Source organism: Buteo buteo, chromosome Z, assembly GCF_964188355.1.
Source record: "Buteo buteo chromosome Z, bButBut1.hap1.1, whole genome shotgun sequence".
Classification (NCBI taxonomy): Eukaryota; Metazoa; Chordata; class Aves; order Accipitriformes; family Accipitridae; genus Buteo; species Buteo buteo.
The window spans coordinates 23,955,203-23,978,821 of NC_134204.1; the positions used below are offsets into that span (position 1 = coordinate 23,955,203).

Consider the following 23,619-nt stretch of genomic DNA (forward strand, 5'->3'; position numbering starts at 1 on the left):
TTGAGAAAGAACAAGAGACTAAAGTAAAAGCTTTGCAAAAATAAAATTTGCATTGTGGATTCAAGTCTGTTTGCCAATATTGTGCCCAAAGAAATGTAGAACTGCCAAGTTATAACCTCAGAAAATAAGGTTTAAAATTGAAATGCTGATGTGCCCTCATTTACAAGAAATGAACTGGCTGTTACTAAAAGCAGAGACTAAAGTAACAAGACAGCCTGACATGCATGCTCTACCAGCAAATTGTATGAAATTAGAATTTCTGCTATACCTTTTTAGATAAATTCAGCCAATGTTTTCAATTAAGTAATTCCTCCTTCAAAACAAACAGTAGGTAGAAAGGAGCCAAGATGGACAGAGAATATGTATGAAAATGAGGAGTCTACTGTGCTTACAAGCACTATAGCTCTATTCAAATTCTTAGCAGCAACTTTTTTTCTTACCTCAGAAAGGCAGCCATAAAGGCAAAGCTTTTGCTGCAGAATATTCTTTGCATTATAATATGCATAAATCATTCCTCTAGTACAAAATCAAGATTTCTAATCTAAATCTTATCACCTGGGAGCAAGTATGAATGGTTAAGCAAACCAAGTCAGCAAGCCAATAAAAATAGGTCAAGCCCCAAGAATATTTTTAAGCAAATAGCTTAAAGTTTAAAATAATTACATATTTTACTAAGGAAAACCTTACATCTCCAGGTATTTTACCTGGACTAAAACTGTAAGTGCTTTCAATTAATTTGGTTTAAGCCAGAAGCTTATTCATGAGCAGCAGCTAAGAACCAGTTTTTCCCAAATTCATTCAATGTCATACTTTTGGTCTACATAACTCTAAGAAGCATTTGAGGCTGACTATTCTTAGAGACAGGTGTACAAAGCACATGAACTATGAATTTATTCTAATATTCTATTCTATTTATAAGAAAGAAAAACTTTTTTTTTCCAGCTCCTACTATTTGATCACAGTATGCAGCAAGTACATGAACTTTAAAAGAAGCTGGAAAAGTGACTTAAATGTTCATCTGAAAATGCATTCCAATTTGGCCAAATGACAAAATACTGGAAATTACCATCTGCTCTCTAAAACAGATTCCTATCATTTTGTAAACACTAAAAAGAACAAGCCTCTTCTGGCATAAAAATATTCAAATAAGTCAGTTTATCCATTTAAAGATTAACTACTAAGTTTTACTAGGTTGAAAGGTGCTATCAGAATACTAATGATAATGTAGTGTGAACTACTACTTAGGAGTCTCCAAATGGGAGATGTGAAAAAACAGATTACTTTATTCACACTTAGATTCTGAATGGTTTTATTTTCAGTATCTGGCCACATCAGCCTTGCAACAGAGTGAAATCAGTCAGCACTGATGCTTATGTACAAAAAGAATTTTGAAGGACTGAAGAATTTATACCTTCTGACTGATAATGCCTAACAAAATATGAGAGCTACTACTTGTCTCAGTGGTCTGTGCTTCTCAGGATCAATAAGTGATCTGGATTCCTGTGTTGTTAAAATGAAATGTCTTTTACCACCTTTTCTTGACCTGAAATCTCTGGCCCCTGTTAAATCAAAGATAGATATTTTATTATGGTGTAATGGGCTTACCGCTAAAGGTTTACTTCAAAGTTTCAGCTAGTACGTCATAATACAACACACTTTTGTGAAGTATTAATTATAAAAATCAAAGAATGTATGGTTAAAAATATGTCTGGGTTAATTATTGTTAGTTTATTAGCAGTACTTGGAAAGATAAAAAAAAATATCAGCTTCTTAAAAGACAAAATTATTTGCCAAAGTAGTTCTGTCCTAAAAAGGAAATACAAATGGAAGACGGAGAAGAAACAATCACAGAAAGGAGAAACCTTAAGGAGGGTAACAGCATACTGAACTTTTGTTATTTCGATAGGTGATCTGCTAACAGTTATTTTTCCATTTAACTGACTGATGAATGGTGATATGAATCATGCATTTATTTGTCCAGAATCATAAGATTTAGTAGAATTCACTTTGAATTCTAAGTTCACTTAGAACTGAAGTACCAGAAGAATACAGAAATGAAACATACATGCTACTGTGGGAAGTATTTAATTTAATGTTTTAATAGTTATAGTACAAAAATATAAACCAGCAGACATTTGATATATACACAGTTTAAGATGCCTAGATGAAAGAGACTTTGCAGAAGTTTAAGTATACCTTATATGGAAGCAGTTACTTACTTTCAGGAGTTCTTTTTTGCCATTGATTGTATTCCGCTTGTAAAGCTTTCACTCGCGTTGTTAACAAGGAAAGCTGTGCAAGAAGAAAATAAGCATTTCTTGAAGTGTGTTGAGATGCAATGGAGTAAAATGAGATAGTACAGGACAGAAATTCAATTAAGTTCATACAGCAGAAAACAAAAGACCATCTATTACAATAGACCACTTATTCCTTCAAAAGATTTGAAAAGCCACTCGCAGGGATCAAGAAACATTTTTATTCTTTTTTCAAAAGGGGGAAATCAAAAGTAGTCAGAGTCGGCATTTTTCCCCCTATTTCGTCTGTAATATCACACAATAACCACAACTGAAGATGAGCCACTAGAAGCAATGACAATACTTCACATCCCCACTCCTTAGATGCATGGCTGATACACATTTAAGGTTAATGGACTGTGCTTGATATGTGTGATTACTAAACAAAAGATTGGCTTCCAAAAAGTCAGTAGTCAAATAAATCTTCTATCAAAACGACATCTGTGGACCCAACAAAAAATGCTTTAGAAATAGTGCTCTAGCTCACTGTTATCACTGAAAATACAGGAGCAGTAAGAAAAAACACCAGTTCAGAAAAGTTTATTAAAAAACCCTAAGTAAACAACATAGATTTTTAAAAATGTACTTAAATATCTTACAATGTTCTAGAGAAAGAATATATTCACTATTACTATTCCACTTCCTGAAACTGAGGACTACACCTGTAATTTTTCTCCAAATACACTGTAAATTACATATAGATATCATATTACAAGTAATCTGGTAAGAAATTAAGCATACATTTAAATACAAAAGGTACTGCTAATATGGTCAAACATTCCGTAAGAAGCACTGCATATTGTATTTGGCTTTTCATCAATGAAAAAGAAAAAAATATGCTAAGAATCATCAGCTAAGTTCTTATAATAAAAATATCAAGAATTGACAACTTAAGCTTAGCTTTTCACTACTCAGAATAACTTTGTAAAGTGCATCTTCAAAAGCCAACCTTTTAAAATAAAGGAAAAGAAAACAAACCCCAAACAAAAGGAAAAAATCACCATACAAACATTTCTTATTTTCTAGATCACATGGTGTCATCTCTTTTGTAATGGAGCACTACTCTTGGCAGTACCATCAGCTCATTTTTTGTTCCTTTAAACTTGATAAAAAAGTATGTATGAAATGTTCTGGATGTTCCAGTAACTGGACAAAAAACCCCTTACCAATAAATTAACACTTTCATTCAGCAACCTTAAATCAAGGACTGTCTTTTCAACAGACAAATACATACAGCAAATATGTACATCAGATGCCTCTCGCTCATGCCCTATATACATTCTTCGCAAAATATGCTGCTCAGTAAGTACCCCTTTATATCGTAGACCAGAATCAGACCCCAAATGTAAAGGATAAAACCAGAGAGTACATGGCAAGATTACAGTCTTGAGGCAATTAAGGAATGAACATTAGTGACAAGGTCAACAGCAAGGAAGAAAAACATAGCTTCTTTGCCAGCTATAATGAAAAATAGAATAGAATAGTTCCAGTTGGAAGGGACCTACAACAATCATCTAGTCCAACTGCCTGACCACTTCTGGGCTGACCAAAAGTTAAAGCGTATTGAGAGCATTGTTCAAACGCCTCTTGAACAATGACAGACTTGGGACATTGACCACCTCTCTAGGAAGCCTGTTCCACTGCTTGACCACCCTTTTGGTAAAGAAATGCTTCCTAATGTCAAGTCTGAACCTCCCCTGGCACAGCCTTGACCCATTCCCATGCATCCTGTCACTGGGTAGCAGGGAGATCAGCACCTACCTCTCCAATTCCCCTCCTCAAGAAGCTGTAGAGAGCAATGAGGTTGCCCCTCAGCCTCCTCATCTCCAAACTAGACAAGCCCAAAGTCCTCAGCTGCTCCTGGTAGGATGCACCTTCCAGCTCTGTCACCAGCTTTGTTGCCCTTCTCTGGACTCATGCAAGGACCTTCACGTCCTTTGTAGATTGTGTGACCCAGAACTGCACACAGTACTCAAGGTGAGGCTGCACCAACGCTGAATACAGCGGGATAATTACTTCTTTTGACTGGCTGGTTGTGCTGTGTTTGATGCACTCAGGATGTGGTTTGCCCTCTTGGCTGCCAAGGCACACTGCAGCCTCATATTGAGCTTAGCATCAAACCAGCACTCCCAGATCCCTTTCTGCAGGGCTGCTCTCCAGCCACTGCTTGTCCAGTTCATACTTGTGCCCAGCGTGACTCCACCATAGGTGCAGAATCCAACGTCTGTTTGTGTTAAATGTCATGCCCTTAATCATTGCCCAGTGCTCCAAACTATCTAGATCCCTCTGCAAGGCCTCTTATCCCTGGAGAGAGTCAACAGCACCTCCCAGTCTGGTATCATCAGCAAACTTGCTAATGGTGCATTCAACTCCTGCTTCTAGATCGTTGATAAAAATATTGAACCAGACTGGCCCTAGAATTGAGCCCTGAGGAACACCGCTGGTGATCAATCACCAGCCAGATGTAGCCCCAGTCACTACAACCCTTTTTGAGCCCTGCCCTTCAGCTAGTTCTTTGCCCAGCATACCATGTACCTGCTCATCTCACAGTTGGACAGCTTGTCCAGAAGAATGCTGTGATGGACAGTATCAAAAGCCTTTCCAAAATCTAGAAAAACTACATCCACCACCTTTCCGTTCATCCACTAGGCAGGTGACCTTATCATAGAAGGATATCAAATTAGTTAAACAGGACTTTCCCTTTGTGAATCCATGTTGACTCTGCCTGCCGATTGCATTGTTCTTTAAATGTCTTTCAACAGCACCCAGTATGATCTCCATAAATTTTCCAGGTACTGAGGTTAGACTAATAGGTCAATACAAGTGCCTATGTTAGGGCTGCAATAATATCCCAAGAAAGAGGATATAACGTGACCTTTTTCTCTCCTCCCTGCTTTCTATTATGAATTGCAATCTTATTTTCATCTTAATTTTGGCAACTCCATTTAATCATTGTCTTGCTATGACAGTTTTCAAGAAAAGCGTATCTCAGAAGTTTAAGTATTAATTACAAGGGTACAATGTGCTTCAGTAAAGCTGCAAAGAAACATAAAAACCTCAATCTACACCCAATTAAAATTATACAAAATTATTTCTACTTGGAGGTTTTTATCCAGAATCCTGAAAGGAAAAAAAGGTTGTATTTTATGCATTTGAATATACATCTTCCTTTATTTATTCTGATTAAATAATACTTTAGAACATACATTATTAGCAGCAAGAGTTTAATGTCATTACACAGTCATTAAAACATCTGAATGTATTCAACAGATACATCTCTGAAAAGTGCTCTTTTTATTAATTATTCAGTCAAGTGTATTGAATTAACCATCTGAATATTCTTAGTGAAGTCGCATAAGATGGAGATTTATAAGACCTGCATATTTTACCCAACCAGCCCAATGTTTAACTATTTATACTTTCTGAATTTGGGGTCCTCATATGAATTCTATTTTAAAGGTTCCTATTTAGAATTTATGAACAACTAACCAGTGAGCCAGCATTGCCTTTTTGCATGTTCCCCAAAATTTGAGGGATACAGGAGCTCAAGTTCATGCACTCAGCATCACTCTGTTCATTGTAATTCAAGCATATCAGTTTCCTACCAATATCCACAAAGGGAACAACTGCAATTTGCAAATACAGACTTCCAGAGCAAAACTAAAGTGATCCATACAGTTTCACAAATTACTTGTACACTGATTAGAAAATAGTCCAAATGGGTATTGAAGTTACATACCACTCCATTTTGCTGCCTATGTTAAGTCATTTATCAGTTGTGTGGCAGGACTGCATGTAACCTTTTTGCTATACATAAATGCAACTTTTCAGTATTTGCTAGACACATACTTCAGAATACAGCTTCAAAGTTAATCAGAGTAAAGCTGTCAACTTTAGAGAGTAAGTTTAGTTTCCTTCTTTTGGAAACACACCATGTCTTTAAAGACAACTAAGTATTTTGTAGAGAATAAAAAAATAATTGTCTTACCCTGGTATCTGATTTTGGCAGTGTTTTTCCTCCTTGAACCTTTAGCTTGCTCTGGCACTTGATAGAAAACAAACAAAATGAACATTTACTTACTCTTCCCTTTTGTAAGAAGGAAACACAATGCTTAGAAATTGAACAAAAGTTGTTTAATATAGGAATAAAAGAGTTTTGACTTGGCTCCTACTACATCCCTCAGAGCCTGACCCAGAACAGCAAATTAAGAAATATTTTGAAATCATACCACAGTAAAAAAGTAGAACTTCAATTAAATGAAAAGTAGAAAAGTAGCAGCTAAGAAAAGATGTATGATTTGAGGAAAGAGGCAAGTCATGAGGGAAAAGTTCATATGGGGAAAGACACTGACCAGATGAAGAACATGAGAAACTGGGAAGAGTGAGTCACGGACAAGGCAGAATAGGGAAGCTGCTGAGAAGTTAACACATTTGCTGCTACTATTCTGGCTCTCCAAACAGAGCAATCACATTATAATACACATTTTCAGTTTTAACTCATTTAGGGCAATATACTGTACACTTCAGAAATGGTCTCATTTTTAGAAGTGCACTACATCAGCTCCCATGACTGCAATGGGATATATATTAAGTCTGAAATTCAAGCCACCCCAGATATCCAAGGCTTCAGCAGGAGATGCTGCTAAACTTTTATAACTGTCAGCAATTTAACCTGCCCAGTGACGAGACAGGATGTATTCTATTAAGCAGTAAAACTAATAAGCAGTACTTTGGAAACCTTGCTGTTAACGTTTTGGAACCAAAACACAATACAGGATTTCTCCAATAAAAACTGCTAATGCTGACACATAACCATTGGAACATTACATCATAAACCATATAACCTAGGAGCTAATTCAGTGACTGTTAGTTGTTTAAACTTTTTGCTGAAACATGCATGCATCCAGAATGCAACAATCATGAAGTAATAAAAATCCACTGTTTTTATCAACTTCCAAAGATAACACACATTATCACTTCCTATATTGTTTGGGGGATGCTGGGAACAAGATATCAAAGATTATCAATTAAATTCAAAATAATAAACTTTCTAACTTCCCTTCTAACCTGAAACTTCCAAATAAAGTTCACATCTTCTAAAGTGGTGCCAACCAAAACTTGTGTTGATAACTTATGGTATTTCACAAACCTAGACAGAGGATTCCCTGCCACTTATTCAATATTAGGATAAGTTACCTGTAACAGCAAATAAAATCACATTAGTCTTTTTAAATCTTAATTCTGTAAAACTATTGCACTGTAGGTTGTCTATGCTTTATTCTACTTTAAGTTTAGAAGTATTTTTACTTCAGTTTCTGATACTTCTAATGCTTTGAGTTTACAACTCAGAACTCAAGCAAATAGCATATAGATACCACATAAAATTGAGTGAAGCAATTAAGACTCTCAAAATATAATTTAGAACATAATTTTTCAGAACCAGCAGAATCTTACAGGATGCATAGCATTCCCTCAGAACTGTTAAAAGCTTATCTTTCCTGGGATTCATGTAAATAAAAATAACTCCCTGTAAAATGTTATTATTAGCATATTGGACCATATATTGAGATAGATAAATTTTATTCTTGAGGATGTAACTGTCAGTTTGCACGAGCATATGCTAACATCATCATCCTGGTAAGGCTCTTTCTCCTCCCATTCTCTTTCTCCTTTAAGATCCAAAGTATTTGTGAACAGCAGCTGAAACCCATCTTGCATGAGGCTAAAGAGGGAAGGCTCTCGAGTCTCAGTGTGCTGGTACTACCAGAACACAAGTAAATTGTTTAATTTTCCATAGTTTTAACATATACTCCTATTCTATTTAACTAAATCATAACATCAGCACACTGTAAACAAAGTTTGACACTGCAAGGCATTCTTTACCCCTGCCAGCACTTCCACCTTTGGCCTTTCTGAAGATCTTCTCTTCCCTTTTTTTTTTTTTCTTGTTTTGTTGTGGTGGTTTCTTTGGAAGGTGGTGGTAAGCATGCAGTGAAGGATAGGAAGATGAACAAAAAAATGCTAAGGAATATTTACAACAGATCTAGTCTATCACTTTTGATTTGCATACCTCTTCCATCTTCTGCCAAATACTCTCACATTCATTCAAGAGTTCTTCCTTGGCATCTACAGGACAAACTGAGTCATTGGTGATTTCTGGTAAATATTCAGCCTATTAATGAGCAAATAGAACAATTATTATGTAGATCTACAATAATTATTAACAGCTTACTGAATCATACCTATTTGACCTGAACTAGCAGGTAACAGAGCAATCCCTCTGACTCCAAAGCTTTCAGTTAACTTCCCTATATTTCTAAATAGCACCCAATCACTCAGTAAAATCAGCTAACTATACTACTATAGTAAAATTTGAAGACACTAATGATGTTTTTTTAAGATTGAATCACAAAGCCCTAAATATTCAAAACAGCTTTGACTATCTGCAATGGTGATTTTTATTTCCTGACAACTTGTCGTGGTTTAAGCCCAGCCAGCAACTAAGCACCACGCAGCCGCTCATTCACTCCCCTCACCCAGAAGGAACAGGGAGAGAATCAGAAAGAAAAAGGTAAAATTGTGGATTGAGATAAGAACAGTTTAACAGAACAGAAAGGAAGATACTAATAATGATAATAATAACAATAATAAAATGACAATACTAATAATAAAAAGACTGGAATATACAAACAAGTGATGCCCAATGCAATTGCTCACCACTTGCCAACTGATGCCCAGTTAGTCCCCAAGCAGTGATCCCCCTGCCCCCACTCTCCCCAGTTTATATGCTAGACGTGACATCACGTGGTATGGAATACCCCTTTGGCCAGTTTGGGTCAGCTGCCCTGGCTGTGTCCCCTCCCAACTTCTTGTGCCCCTCCAGCCTTCTTGCTGGCTGGGCATGAGAAGCTGAAAAATCTTTTACTTAGTATAAACACTACTCAGAAACAACTGCAACATCAGTGTGTTATCAACATTTTTCTCACACTAAATCCAAAATACACCACTATACGAGCTACTAGGAAGAAAACTCTATCCCACCTGAAACCAGGACACAACTTTAGTAAAGAAACAGTAAGAGAATCTCACATCTACAAAGCCATGCTTCTTTTCCATGAATTTGCAAAGTTCTTAGGCAGAGTTACTTCTGCTCTGTCTTCCAGTAGATGTCCTAACCTATATCTCCTTATGACAACTTGAATTTAGAATCTTTTTGATTAACAAATTAAAGTGTCCTGGAGGTTACTTGAAAAAAACAAACAAAAAGCCCATGAAAGATATGCAGGCAACCAAGCAAAGAGGACACCAGGACAGTCAAGAGAAAAATCAACCCAAGTTAAATTAAAAAATTTGATAAACTATTGGGTCAGATAGAAACACATCCAAATTCAGAAATTTAATCCTAGTTAATTCTATAAAGACATAGATGAACAACAACAGCAATTAAGAGGAAAAAAACCAAGAAGGGTAAAAATGGCACTCAAAGGGAAATTTTTTTAAGGTAAAACAAGCAACCAGGATTTCCTAGACGTACAAGATGCAGGAAGCCCTTAAAAAAAAAAAACAAAACAAAACTTAAATGGACCACTAAGCCCACCAAATACTTAGCGATTAAAAAGAGACATTAAAAAAAGATAAAGACCTAAAGAAGAAATAAACATCTGCCTTCTTAATGATGCCGAAATTCCCAACTCAACCTTTTGTTCATTTTCGGAACAAAAATGCAGTATCACAGAAAATTACATTGGACACTTGAATAATTTAAAAAGAGAGAAATATTCAACTACTACCTTCAATGTTCAAGTATGCCATAGCAGAGTGGCTAAGACACAAAACAGAACATCTCACTGAACACTGGAAGTATTCTAGAGAACTAAAAGGTAGCAATACTTCTACTAAGCCTTCCTGGTAAATTTATTGCATCAGTAGTTAAAAACAGAACACTAGAAAATGTGGATTGCCATGACCTGATAAGGTCTAATGAGGACAGTTTTTGCAAAGGAAAATCATTATCCTCCTAAGAGTCTTGGAATGTCTCCATAACATAAACATAATTTATTAAGACTTCTGAAATACCTCCAGAGAAGTCCCCCGCAGAAGGCTAGTAAAGAAACTAAGCAGTCTTGAGATTCAATGTACTTTTTTTCCTCAGACAAAAACCGTCAAGGAGACAAACAAAAAAGCCCCTCAACAGAATTCTCATCATGCCCAAAAGACTCAACAGCAGAGTTAAGAGGGCCTGAATGAAAAAAATAAAAGGGGGGGGGGCTGAAAAAGGAGGTACAACCTCTGGAAATTTGAAAGGTGTATAGGGGTAGAGTAAAAAGTCCTGTCCCCCTGTGTCCCCCCTCAATAATACAATCCATCAACATGAAAACATTATATGAAATAAATCTGAGTACATAGCCAACTACCCCTCCCCAAATATTTAAGTTGTTATGATGTTATTGTTGTTGACCCTCAAAATTCCCATGACTGATTTCACACAAAGTTTCAAAACGTACACATTATGAGAAGATACTACAAGTCTCTGTAGTGCAAGCCAAACTGACTTGTAGTCCCCAGTACTATGCTGTTAATTACCTTACAAAGTATATACACTGAAGTATCATGTTCAAATGTTTTTCCTTGTGGATTGAAGTTTTGCCTATTTCTGAATGGTAAAATTAGGTTTCTATTTGTACACCATACCTGAAAACTGAAGACTTTTTTTTGCATGTCACTAATATTAATGCATTCCAGTATCACAAGTTAATCCTTCTTACTGCATTTTACAGCCACATAATTAGGTAAAAAATACATGCAAGGACAAGCGTGCTTTGTATACACTCTGCCAGCCAAGAGATCAGGGAAGCTTTATGGGTAATGTTTCATGTCAACAAAAACAAAACGACCAACTACTGGAAGAAATTCACAGATGAGAAAGGAAAGTAACAGCAGCCCTGGGAAAACTGATAGGGAAAAAAAACCACCACCCCCCAAAAAAAAGAAAACCAGGAGTTCACCGTGGGAAGAAGAATAAAAGCAGGATCCAAATAACACCACAACAGAGGTCAGACGGGCATCTCCCCCTCTCCCCGACATAAGCCCCAGTACTACGCCAGCAACAGGAGAACACGAGGAAGGAGGTTACTCCTCGCAGGCCAGGGATGACCGCGGCCTTTCCCCAGGCGACAGCGAGCGGGCGGGCGAGCAGGCAGGCAGGGCGGCAGGGGCCAGCCCGCTCCCCTCCCGCCGTCCCCGCCGCCCTAACGGCCGCCGTCCCCGCCGCCCTAACGGCCGCCCCGGCTCCACGGCCGGGGAGCCGCTCCGCTCAGCCGCCGAAACGCGGGAGCCCCCGCCTCGGGCCAGCGGCGGCGCTCAGAGTAGGTAGGTAGGTAGGTAGGCGGGCGGGCGGCCGGCAGCCGCCCCTTACCATAGCGGTTCGGTTCGGTTCGGCTCGGCTCGGCTCGGCTCGGCTCTGCCCGCGTCTTCCGCTGCGCGCGCTCGGCGCTGATTCGCTGCGCCCCGTGACGTCACGTTTAGAGCGCCCGGCAACGGGACGTAGCGCGGGCGGGACGCGTCGTTGGGAAGTGATGTTCGGCAGCATGGCGTCGGCCGACTCGGAGCGTAAGCGAAAGCAGCTGGAGACGGCGGGCGGCCGTGAGGAGAAGGAGGAGGCGGTGGCGGCAGCGGCGGCAGCGGCGGCAGACGAGGAGGATGAGGAGGATGAGGAGGAGCGCTGGGTCGGGCCGCTGCCGGGGGAGGCCGCCCAGGCGAAGAAGAGGAGAGGTAACGGGGGGAGCGGCGGAGCCTTGGCCCGCCGGCCCCTTCTCTGGGGAGCGGCGCGGGAGGCGTCCGTCCGTGGCGCTGCCCCGGGCCGGCTCCGAAGCGGTGGGATCGCCTCCGGGCCGCTCCCTCGGTCGGTTCCCCCGCGGCCGGGGCCGGGGTCGGGGCCGGGGCCGGCGGGCGGAATCCCGTTGCCTGAAGCGGCGTCTCGTACGTAAACCGACTGGGCTGTGGAGGGAGGGCCCCCCCCGCCCCCGGGTGCAGAGGCGTAGGCCGGGCACGCCGTGTTTCTTCTGCTCCTTCTCCCGCAGGAGGCCGGCCGGAGGCCCCGCTTTGCGGCGCCCGCACGGCTGGAGCCGTGCCGCCCGCGGCGGCGGGGTCTGTGCGCCGGCATCGCTGCCCCGGGCCGGGGGAGCAGGAGCGGGCTGCGGGCCGTGCTTTGACACACGGCCTTTACGCGTCCGGCACCTCGCAGCTCTCTGGGTGTCGTCGTAACGTCAACGTGAGTTTGAGGGCGTTCAACAGATGCGGCTCGGTGACAGATGACACCGCGCGGGTGTTAACGGTTAGGATGTAGAAGTCGGAGGCGAAAGTAGAAAATCAGATTATTTTAGGTGGGCCAGCTAAACAACGAACTAGGTAGGTGCTAGCACCGAGAATTTAAGCCACGGTACCTGCGTGGGACCTTGAATCTCTGAACCGCAATAGGGATGCGTTTGGTTTTGGAAGAAAGTGAGGTGTGGATGATCTGGTTGCTGGCAGTAACTTTAAAAAGTGTTGTGTTGAATTTTTTTGTATGCAGTCAGAGCCACGGTAACAGTTGCTTTAAAAGGGGGCATCTTTATGGGTTAAGGCAGAGTTTGGGTGGCTTTAGTCTGCCGCGAATCTCTGAGTACAAAGCCACACTGGAAGCCTCCTTTATTAGGTTTGCACAAAATCCTAGTGTAGTCTTGACCAAAATGGGAGTAAACTATTCAAGCGTAAAGGAGAACAGAAGCTAGATGTACCTTTATGAGAAAAAAAAAGTTCCTGATTTTTCTTTTTATTCTGTTTAGTTCTTGAATTTGAACACGTCTACCTTGAAAATCTACCGTGTGCTTCAATGTATGAACGCAGTTACATGCACAGAGATGTCATTACACATGTAGCATGTACTAAGTAAGTGTCTTTTTTTTTTCTACTGTATCTCATTGTCAGAGATGTTTTTTTGTATATGGTAGGAAGTTTCCACTGTAAAAGTTTAATAATGTAAAGTTACTGTGTCCAGAAAACTAAGTGCAAAGGAAAGAAGTGAGATAAAAATTGTTTAAATAGACTAAAAGAGGATCTTAAAATCCTTATTGCAATGTGCAATATATGCGGCAACTGAATTAAGTGCTCAAGCTATCTGTACAAGATTCCATTTATTTCACTAAAGGATCAAACTTATATATGTTTCAACAAAGATCCAGAAAGAACTAACAGCATACAGCCAATACTGCTAACACAGGAGCGCATATCTGGCTCAGCTGGGATGTTTGCCAGTCCTCAGAACAGTTAAAGGTAAAAACATTTCATACACATACTCGTGATTGTCTTCAGCCACATCTTCCCAGGCATACACTGGGCCATCCTCCGACCTGACCGTGTAAAACTAGTTTTTCAAGGGCTTGGCAAACATGCAGCGCAACAAATTCTAACGGTTCACTCTTGAAAAAAATGCCATGTTATAAGGGGCGACAAAAAATTGTACGCCAGCCCACGGATAATCCAATCAAAGTTTATTAAAGCAAGCGACAAACAGGCAAAACAGCGCTGGGCGGCCGGGGAGTCTCTGCTCCACCAACAGCGCGCGCCCCCCTCCCTCAGAGTTCCCTTTTTATAGTTTTTTTGTTGCCAGGTTAAAGTCTAGGGTCCGGGCTCACGTGGGCTTGTTTCTGCGATTGCACGCCCTGTTGCTGGGCGAGTCGAGGGATGAAGGCTGTACACCTCCCCCGCCACAAATGCATACAACAATGGCCCATCAAGATCCCAAGCACTGCAATCCCTGAGGCCAAACACACATCCTCCAGGATAGTTAACAACAAAACCGGTTTTGGGTTGGCAAAAAGAGAGCGAACTATGTACATATCATCTGTAGTTACAATGTTTCCAATCGCACCTGTCTGCAAGGGCTAACACTGCCCTGCAAAACGAACACACTATGCAAGGCCTACAGAACCGGTTTGATTAACAAATACATATAAAATAAATTTATCACATGCCAGGTGTTCTGAGCTGCTCCCACAATATATGTTTACAATTCATTCTCTGTACAGCGTTAATTATAGTGCAAATTACTTCCTGCTGTGAAAGTGCATAGTGTGTGTATCTTTTTTTTTTCTCTGTTATTTTTCTTTTGTAATTGTAGGACAGATTTTATTATAACAGCCAGTCACGATGGGCATGTAAAATTCTGGAAAAAAATAGAAGAAGGGATTGAGTTTGTTAAACACTTCCGGAGTCACCTAGGTAAGAAGTTGCTTTTTTCTTCTCTAAAGAATGTCGCTTTTTCCTCCCCTTTGCTTGTAGTTGTTTGAAGAGGGAGTGCAAATCAAGAGGAGAGTTGTTCTGGGATTCATTTACTGCAGTCAGGGATTAAATGATATCTGCCTGTCTTCCTGTCCTGTTGCGTTTTGCTCCCAAACTGCAGGAGGGATAGGGTGAGAATAAAACGTAGGACTCCTCCTGCACAGATCCCCTGCATCCTTTGCATTGCCTTGTGCCCTACCTGTGGGGAGAACATCTAGGACATGAAGGAACTGTCTATTTAAAAATAAGTGAACAAGGTACATAAAATCCACAGAAGTTTAAAAAGATGTGACTTAACGTAAGGTTACCTTCATCCCTTATGTCCTGGTTTCAGCTGGGATAGAGTTAATTTTCTTTCTAGTAGCTGGTATGGTGTTGTGTTTTGGGTTCAGTATGAGAAGAATGTTGGTAACACACTGATGTTTTCAGTTGTTGCCAAGTAGTGTTTATTCTAAGTCAAGGATTTTTCAGCTTCTCATGCCCAGCCAGCAAGAAGGCTGGGGGTGCAAGAGAAGTTGGGAGGGGGCACAGCCAGGGCAGCTGACCCAAACTGGCCAAAGGGGTATTCCATTCCACGTGATACCGTGTCCAGTGTATAAGCTGGGGGAGTTAGCCTGATGGGGATCACAGCTTGGGAACTAACTGGGCATCAGTTGGCGAGTGGTGAGCAATTGCACTGGGCATCACTTGTTTTGTATATTCTAGTCTTTTTATTAGTAATATTGTAATTTAATTAATTTTATTATTACCATTATTGGTTTCTTCCTTTCTGTTCTATTAAACTATTCTTATCTCAACCCACGAGTTTTACTTGTCTTTTTCCCAATTCTTTCCCCAATCCCACTGGGTGGGGGGGAGTGGGTGAGCGGCTGCTTGGTGTTTAGTTACTGGCTGGGCTTAAACCACAACACCTTATCTTTTTCTTTTTTCCCCCTGCAGGATGGAAAAAAAAATGGTTATTTTCATCTAGAATTACTGCAGCTGTAGAGTAAATTCTACATCATTGTCATGATTATCAGCTGAATTGCAATTAAGAATTAATAATTTTAACCCAATTTTCTGAGTTAATAAATACACACAGCTCTTCTATACTATGCTAAGCTTTAAATAGGCTGCACAGAAAACAAGGTTCTCATTGCTCTTAGAAGTGATGATATGCCTGATGGGAAAAAAGCAGTTTGAGATACAGATACATGTTACAATAAGAAAAATATGTAATAATAGATAGTAAAAGTACTGTTTCTTTTTAGAGTTAGAAAAAAATGTTATGGTGGGTTCTTTAGCTTCTCATTATATACAGAAACAAAATGTGAGAACAAAGCCTACCAAGAAAAAATAAGTATTGTGAAAAACTTATGGAAGGCTCAATTGCAGAGTAGTTTTGAGTATTATGTGTGTTAATAGCAGGACTGTAATAGACTATAGAGTTCTGCTTCTTTTTCTGTTTTGGGAGATGCAAGGTGAAGAGCACATAATTTTTTACCATATCATAATGTTTTTCTCAGGTTTTTTTAAATGAACACTTTAAATGAAAAGAATTGCAGTTATAATCTTTCATTTATGTATATGGTAAAGAGTTCATTGTCATGTACATGATGCTAACATCTGTGTTGTCTGATAAGACAGAAAGTGTTGTTTTGTGAGGATTATTTTTGTTTGTGGGTTTTTTTTTATAAGGTAGTTTATGTCAAAAAGGTGGAGAAGCAGCTGAGAAACAGGTTTAAACCTCTGTAGGTTTTTTCCTGTGGAATATTGAAAAGAAAGATGTCCCTTTCTTGTGTCTTGATAGCATGTTAACTTTTTTAATAGGTGTTATTGAGAGTATTGCTGTTAGTTCGGAGGGAGCGTTATTCTGTTCAGTTGGAGATGACAAAGCAATGAAGGTGTTTGATGTAGTCAACTTTGATATGATCAACATGCTGAAACTTGGGTAAGTTACTTACTTCCTGAAAATGTTTGTTTGGGATTATAAATGGGGGTTATTTTGCTAAGAGGTAAGTCAATAATTTGGGGTTTTTGAGGTTTTTTTTTTCCCCCCAATCAGATGAAGCTGAGTAAGTTGCATTATCCAAAATGCATCCAAGTGGCTGGAGACTGCCTGACTGAATAGAAAAACTTATGACTCTATGCACAGTACATGAGTGGAGTAGGTCTGTGCCTTTCCTCAGTGTCAAATATTACGCACAAAGATGTGATGTTTCTCAGAATACTTAGTTAGCTATAAGTTTTTTCTGTTGTTTAGCACTGAATTTAAAAATTATAGCCAACTAGTAGTTCCAGTAGAGAAGGAATTTGGCCTGTATATATTGTCTTATTTATTGTCATAGGGATAGAAATTTCCTTCTTCTGTTAGAAAGAATGTTGTTGTTTTCCTTAGTCTTGCTGTTGTAGGATTTCTGTAGTTATACAGAATGTAGCTAAAGAATCTGGGAGAAATAGGAATGGATATTATTGGAATTATAACAATACCAGAGGAAAACAAGCCCCACACTGTTACAAGGGTAAATTTGGAGGGTTGGAGGGTTATTGAATGCTGTACCAAGACTGGTAGAAATACTGATGTTTCCATAGGCCTTTTATAAACTACATAAGCCTTTATAAACTAAAAAAAAAAAAAGCTTTTCAGAATGCCTATATAGAAGCTTATGTTATCTGCTTTGTTGATTGTAGTTTTAGTATCATCCTCCAGATAATGTGCTTAGCCTATAGGAATTGATTGTCTCTTGGCTGTCTGCTGTGGAAAAATTCCAGTTAGCCTTAGTCTTTTGTTTTTGCTGGTCTTTTCTGCTTAGCAGCCCTGTATTGGTAAACTTGGTAAAATTGCAGGATGAAAAAAAAATGAATTTAATATTAAGAAAAACTTAATTTGAAGTCACAATAGAAGGTGCTTTTTTTCTGTTTGAGAATTCAGGGAAAACTGAGATAGAATTTAAATCTATTTTGCTTCAGGGATACCCTGAGAATGCTACCTATAACATTTTCCTATAGTACATTCCCTGATTTATCTTTAAAAAGATTTTTTTTTTCAACCTCAGTAATCAAGAGCCCCCTCTCCCCATATATTTTTTTTCAGCGATAATTGGGTTTTACCTGAAGTGAACTCTTTATGAAGAAGAGAACGGTTTACAGCTGTAATATAAACAGCATCCTGAATAGCCTTTTAAAACTTAATGTTTGTTGCTCTATCTTCTGCATTACTGTTTGTTGAGCAGATAGTTTCTGTTGACGTGCCTGAGAATTTTTTCATGGCTGTTTGTTCAGGCTTGCAATGGTTAATGTAGAATCATGGTCTTTTCAGCTCACATTATCTTGTGTTGCCTGCTTTGATAGGTATATGCTGGTGTATTCCAAGGTTGATTAACTTTGTCCCAAATTTTTCAGATCCTTTCGGTTCTACCTAATCTATATAGTGTGGCTATCTGCAAATCCCCATGCTTTATGCTTTCATCAATGATCTGGAGAAGGGCAGCTATTTCTGCAGAAACTTTGGATAATGATTCATAGATCAATAGGACAACTTATTTATTTATTTATTTATGTTTTGATTCTTTTCTTTCTAGTGAACCTGAGACAAACTTCTGATTATGTTTCTCTTTATGAAAATCTTTACCAGACAGGCATTGAAAATCCAAATTATTAGTGTCTGTCATTTGTCAGTCCTTCAGTGTCTGTTAGTTTGATTTGTGAAAGGTTACTAAATATGAGTTTCCTATGGAGACTGTATCATTTCCTTGTGGTCTGTCATTTAGTTTCTGAATTCTGGTTCTTAAAGTCTTTGGTTACAGACTTTTTTTAAAAAATAGGTGTATATTATTGACCATGTCTCTGGCTTGTTTTATTTGTAGAATATGGTTTTGGTAGTAGCAAATGGGTTCCTTCTTAAATGCATTCAGAGCGCTTATTGAATATATGGTCATTGTCTTAATTTTACTTACATCGCTTTGGGGGGGTGGTTGTTTGTTTGGCTTTTTTTTTGGCAAGACTTAGTTGAACTTTTCTGTAAGTATATGACAAAGGTGCAGTTGTCTTCATTTCCACTGAAGCATTAATCACTTAACAGAAGGAAGAGAAATGCTGTTGAGTCATAGAAGTTGAGTAGTAATCATTAATGCCACTGGTGCTATTGAGCTGGATTTCCATCGTTACTCTTCTTTTACACCCACCTTCTACCTTTGCTTTCTATCACAGTGTCTTTATAAAACAATATGGGGCTGAGCCATCCACTAAATTATGTTGCTTGGAAAAGCTTGGTTATAACACTGTTGAATTTTAGTAAGACAGATATTAGCAAGACTAGTAAATAAAGTTCAAAATTTGCTTCTGATACTTGATTTCAAGTTTATAGCATAGCTCTTTTCTTATCTAAGTAACACCAGTCCTTATTTCTTTTTTCTTTTCTCCTTCTACTCTTTGTTGCAGGTACTACCCTGGCCAATGTGAATGGGTATATTGCCCTGGAGATGCCATATCTTCTGTTGCAACATCTGAGAAGAGCACAGGAAAAATATTCATCTATGATGGACGAGGAAATAACCAGCCACTTCATGTTTTTGATAAACTCCATACGTCCTCTCTTACTCAGATACGGTTGAACCCTGTCTACAAAGTAGTAGTGTCTTCTGATAAATCTGGAATGATTGAGTACTGGACTGGTACTCCTCATGAATATAAATTTCCCAAGAACGTGAACTGGGAGTATAAAACAGATACTGATCTATATGAATTTGCTAAATGCAAGGCTTACCCATCCAGTATAAGTTTTTCACCTGATGGCAAGAAAATGGCCACTCTTGGGTCTGACAGAAAAGTTAGAATTTTCCGTTTTCTGACGGGGAAGCTCATGAGAGTCTTTGATGAATCTCTGAGTGTAAGTTTGGTCTTGCTTCTCTTTTTTTGAGGCTTTTTCTCTACTTACTTGAATATATGTACCAGCACAAGTACTTAAGTTATCATCTGCTTCTAAAGCTGAGCTTCATTGCTGTATTTTTCTTGCAGAAAAGGTTTTCAGTGTTCTTTTCCTTACCTCTTGGAATGCTTTACCCCAGAATTAATTCTGACTCATTTATGTTAGTTATGCAGTGAAACTGAGTTGTTGATCTTCATCTGTGTTTTCATACTGCTAGATTTTTTTTTACTAGAAAGCAATTATGGAAAATGCCCATTTGAAATAACATCAAAATAATGAATTAAATTTGTCACCTTCTAAGAACTCTGTTAGACAGCTACACGCTTCCCTTTCTTTGCTTAAGCCTAGTACTACAACATGGCTATTGGTCATTAAAATAAGGAGTGTTACTTGTATTTATTTTAATTCGTCAGTTAAGATTGAGTGGAGTAGTCTCACTTGAGTTCTGTATTTTCTAAGCATGTGAATCATTGTTTTGCTGGATCAAAAGTTTAAAATATTTTTATATAATAGATTTGTTTTTTCTTTTTTCTGTAGATGTTTACTGAACTTCAGCAGATGAGACAGCAACTACCAGACATGGAGTTTGGTCGACGTATGGCAGTTGAACGTGAGCTGGAGAAAGTGGATGCAGTAAGATTAATTAATATAATTTTTGATGAAACTGGACACTTCGTTCTCTATGGAACAATGTTGGGGATTAAGGTCATAAATGTAGAGACTAACAGGTAGGTTCCAGCAACACACATTGAGATAAACATGTTTTTTCAAAATTTGTAGTCAGTCAAATTTACAGTGTATTTGAAACTTGATATGACTGTGGGGGTGTCTAACCTTTTGTTGTTGTTGTTGTTGTTTGGGAGCCTTACATTAGATACTTCCATGCTTAGTAGTGAGTTGTTGCAGTTTAAAGTTTAGGAAAATGAGGAGAAAATATGACAAGCATATTTGTATTAAAAGTGTGTAATCAGTTCATCTCTGCCTAACTGGATGTGTTAACACAAAGTAAATGCGGATCATGCAGTTGGGATTTTATTGCATAAGGAAGCTGACTAGTAAATTATGTAGCAAGTTTGAATAGAGAAGCAACATAAAAACAATTAGTACATTATTTTGCGGGGGTTTGGGGATTTTGGTTTGAGTCTTGCAGTCAGAAAGGAGACATTCTCTGACTGTGAGCTGCTAACAGTAGTTACAGCTTTTTACATCTTGTACTTCAGGTGTATTCGTATCTTGGGAAAACAGGAGAACATCAGAGTGATGCAACTAGCTTTGTTCCAAGGAGTAGCAAAGAAACATCGTGCTGCAATCACTATAGAGATGAAGGCATCTGAAAATCCTGTTCTCCAGAATATCCAGGCGGATCCGACAGTAATCTGCACAGCTTTTAAAAAAAATAGGTTTTACATGGTGTGTGTGGTTTCTGTTTAAATAACTTCAGTATTGTATTGAAGTTTTCTCTGCACTATTTTTTGTTTTTCTTTTTGCACCTTTCCAGTGCTTTTTGTCTTGAGTATTTGTGAACATAACTTTTCCAGAGGAGTCCCTTTGTTGGAAGTATATTCTAGAATTTTTAGCTTGAACTAGCTATACATTGACTAGGAATGGCTTTGTAGTCTTCAATTTTTTTTTATTTTTGCTCAAGCAGTTAAATAAACTTGGATGGTTTTGGCTGTCTAAATTATAGTTCTCTGAGAAGGGTATACGCTTTTGTTCTAGCTGAAAAAAAAACTTCAATAAGAACATGTAAAAAGCCTAAACAGATCTTATACTGATAAAGAACCAATAATTAACTGTATAAAATATGTAATAAAACATAATTAAATTCAGAGCAGCATCAGGACTCGGTAGCAGCAAGTACATTATGGGCAACTAAGACAGGAGTCATCTTCCTGTTCACAATTTAGATTTTAGGTGAGATGCAAAGAATAAGTCAAACAGACAAGCAGTTCCGGAGTAGTTAGTAGTTGATCAGGGTTGTGATCACCACAGAGGTTATAGAGATTGGTCCGTCTGTTTTAACTTGTGCTTGAATTTGATCATGTTTTCCATTGGAGCAAGATAATATACTTTTTAAAGCTTGGTGTGGTTAGTGTGTAGTATATAATGGAATATACTACTCTGAACAATTTGACAAGTGAGGAGGAAAAGTTAGATGAAATCTGGAAACATTACTGAATGTTAGAGAAAACATGACTGTATGTGTGCAGAAAGATGAGTGATTGTCATTTGATATGTAAGTGTATTACTCAAGCGGATGCTTGTGTACTTGTATATTTATTCTGTGTTTTCCTGTAAGTACTATAAAAATTAGACTTCTGAGATTTTGCCTGTTTTGAGGTAAGTTTGCTGTTTTTCTATAGTTTTATATTAATGAAGTATTTGAATAAGAGGTTTTAGTTCGACTTTGTAGTGAAACTGAAAGTTTTGTGATGAAACCTGCCAGTTTTGTCTGAATGTAGAACACATTGATATTCTCCTCTCTTCTTTTGAAGAAAAGGTGCTGAACTACTGTGGGCTTTCTGTTGAAAAGGGGAGGAAGTTTAGAGATAAGAGATTATAAAAAGTTACTTGGATTTGCATGCAGTTGTACTAGCATTTGTGACTGTGGAAATGCTGGTGATGCACAACACTGGAATGCAAGGATAGACTGTCTATGAATTCTCTCCCTACGTTCCAATTCTACGTAGTTGTTTAGCAGGTCGAATAATCGCATTGATATCTTGGGTGCAGAGCAGTGTGTAAGATAAGGGAGAAAAAGAAAACCAAACAGTTAACCTTCTGTTCTTTTGTTCTTCAGTTTACTAAACGTGAACCAGAAGATACCAAGAGTGCAGATTCCGACAGAGATGTATTTAATGAGAAACCTTCTAAAGAAGAGGTCATGGCAGCTACTCAGGCAGAAGGTCCCAAAAGAGTTTCAGACAGTGCCATCATCCACACAAGCATGGGAGATATTCACATCAAGCTTTTTCCTGTTGAGTATGTATTCAGTAGTTTTTTCTGTAACTTTGTTTTTCCTTTCTTCTGTGCTTTTTGGTGGCAGTCTCCAAGACTGACATTTCAAGCTGGGAATAATCCTTTTCTTCCCCTTTTTCTACTGTCCTTGTTTCCTGACAGTTTCTTAATACATCAAGCTAGGAATGTGACTCTTGACTAACACAAATAAAGTAGGTAAAACCAGGTCTAAATAATAGTCGGGGGTACTGTTGGTTTTTTTGTGATTTCTGGTTTTATTTAATTATTGTTTCAGGGGGTATATTCCTTAACTTTTGTTCTTTCTCTAAACCACAGATGTGGATAGGTCATGATGCTCTTCTGTGTAAGCTACATATTATTGTAAGGCAGTGCTGTTTGATTCTGTCTTGAAAAACAAGGCAGCAGTAGATTTGGTAGGAGGTCTGTATAACCCAGAGGAATAGTGGTTTGCAACTTCCAAGTGTGGCCTTTGTACTACATTTTATGTTATTGCAGCTCCTTCAAGAGCAACATAAAATTTATACCAGCATATAATATTAGTGCTGTGTATATCCAAAACCAGGCATATAACTGAAAAAGAGTTTTATGCATGACACTCAATGTCCGCTAGTCCTCTAAAGTGTAATACTCTATTAGTCGGAATCTGTCGGATCAGTGGCTCCAGCACCCGCCGGTACCGTGCCAGTTGCCGCTGGGACGATTCTGGGTCCAGCATCACTGCGAAGCCATGGCTTGACCCACTTAGCCGGGATCCAGCAAAGGCCTCGATCTGTAAGCAGACACATATACCCTCTCCCAATAAGTTTTGCTTCTGCTGGTCTGCACCATTTCCCAGATTCTGGGTCCTTATACATTACCATGATTCCTATACTTTGATGCGTCCTTTCCGCCTGTAAAGAGCATGATGCACTACCATTGGTGGGTCTTTGTGATCACCTGTCAATCTAAGATAATTTAGCACAAATAAGGCTTTGGCCAATCGTTCCTCTGGGAGTAAGCCCTGGGTTCCCCCTTTTTGTTTTTGCAGCATGCTCTTTAAGGTGTGCTGGCCCATTCGACAATAGCCTGTCCTGTGGGAAGATGTGGAATACCCGTACCGTGGTGAATTCCCCACAAATTACA

At 38.9% G+C, this 23,619-nt stretch overlaps 2 protein-coding genes across 3 annotated transcripts in view; one reads left to right on the top strand and one right to left on the bottom strand.

Moving 5' to 3' along the window:
* CENPK (centromere protein K) overlaps nt 1-11,883 on the bottom strand; it is a 24,153-nt gene extending 12,270 nt beyond the window's left edge. Inside the window, exons 1-4 of the mRNA XM_075019406.1 lie at nt 11,710-11,883; nt 8,365-8,466; nt 6,283-6,339; nt 2,220-2,292 (exon numbers count right to left, since the gene is read on the bottom strand). Coding sequence (XP_074875507.1) covers nt 2,220-2,292; nt 6,283-6,339; nt 8,365-8,466; nt 11,710-11,883 — 406 coding nt within the window. The remainder of the gene's footprint in view (nt 1-2,219; nt 2,293-6,282; nt 6,340-8,364; nt 8,467-11,709) is intronic.
* The window catches only part of PPWD1 (peptidylprolyl isomerase domain and WD repeat containing 1), a 21,766-nt gene continuing 10,014 nt past the window's right edge, over nt 11,868-23,619 (top strand). For both annotated transcript variants that reach the window (XR_012648809.1, XM_075019405.1), the window contains exons 1-8: nt 11,868-12,065; nt 13,118-13,220; nt 14,452-14,552; nt 16,422-16,542; nt 19,032-19,479; nt 20,056-20,246; nt 20,739-20,928; nt 22,319-22,500. Coding sequence is in view for 1 of the 2 variants with exons in the window: in XM_075019405.1 (XP_074875506.1) it covers nt 11,870-12,065; nt 13,118-13,220; nt 14,452-14,552; nt 16,422-16,542; nt 19,032-19,479; nt 20,056-20,246; nt 20,739-20,928; nt 22,319-22,500 (1,532 nt within the window). In the remaining variant the exon portion in view is untranslated. The remainder of the gene's footprint in view (nt 12,066-13,117; nt 13,221-14,451; nt 14,553-16,421; nt 16,543-19,031; nt 19,480-20,055; nt 20,247-20,738; nt 20,929-22,318; nt 22,501-23,619) is intronic.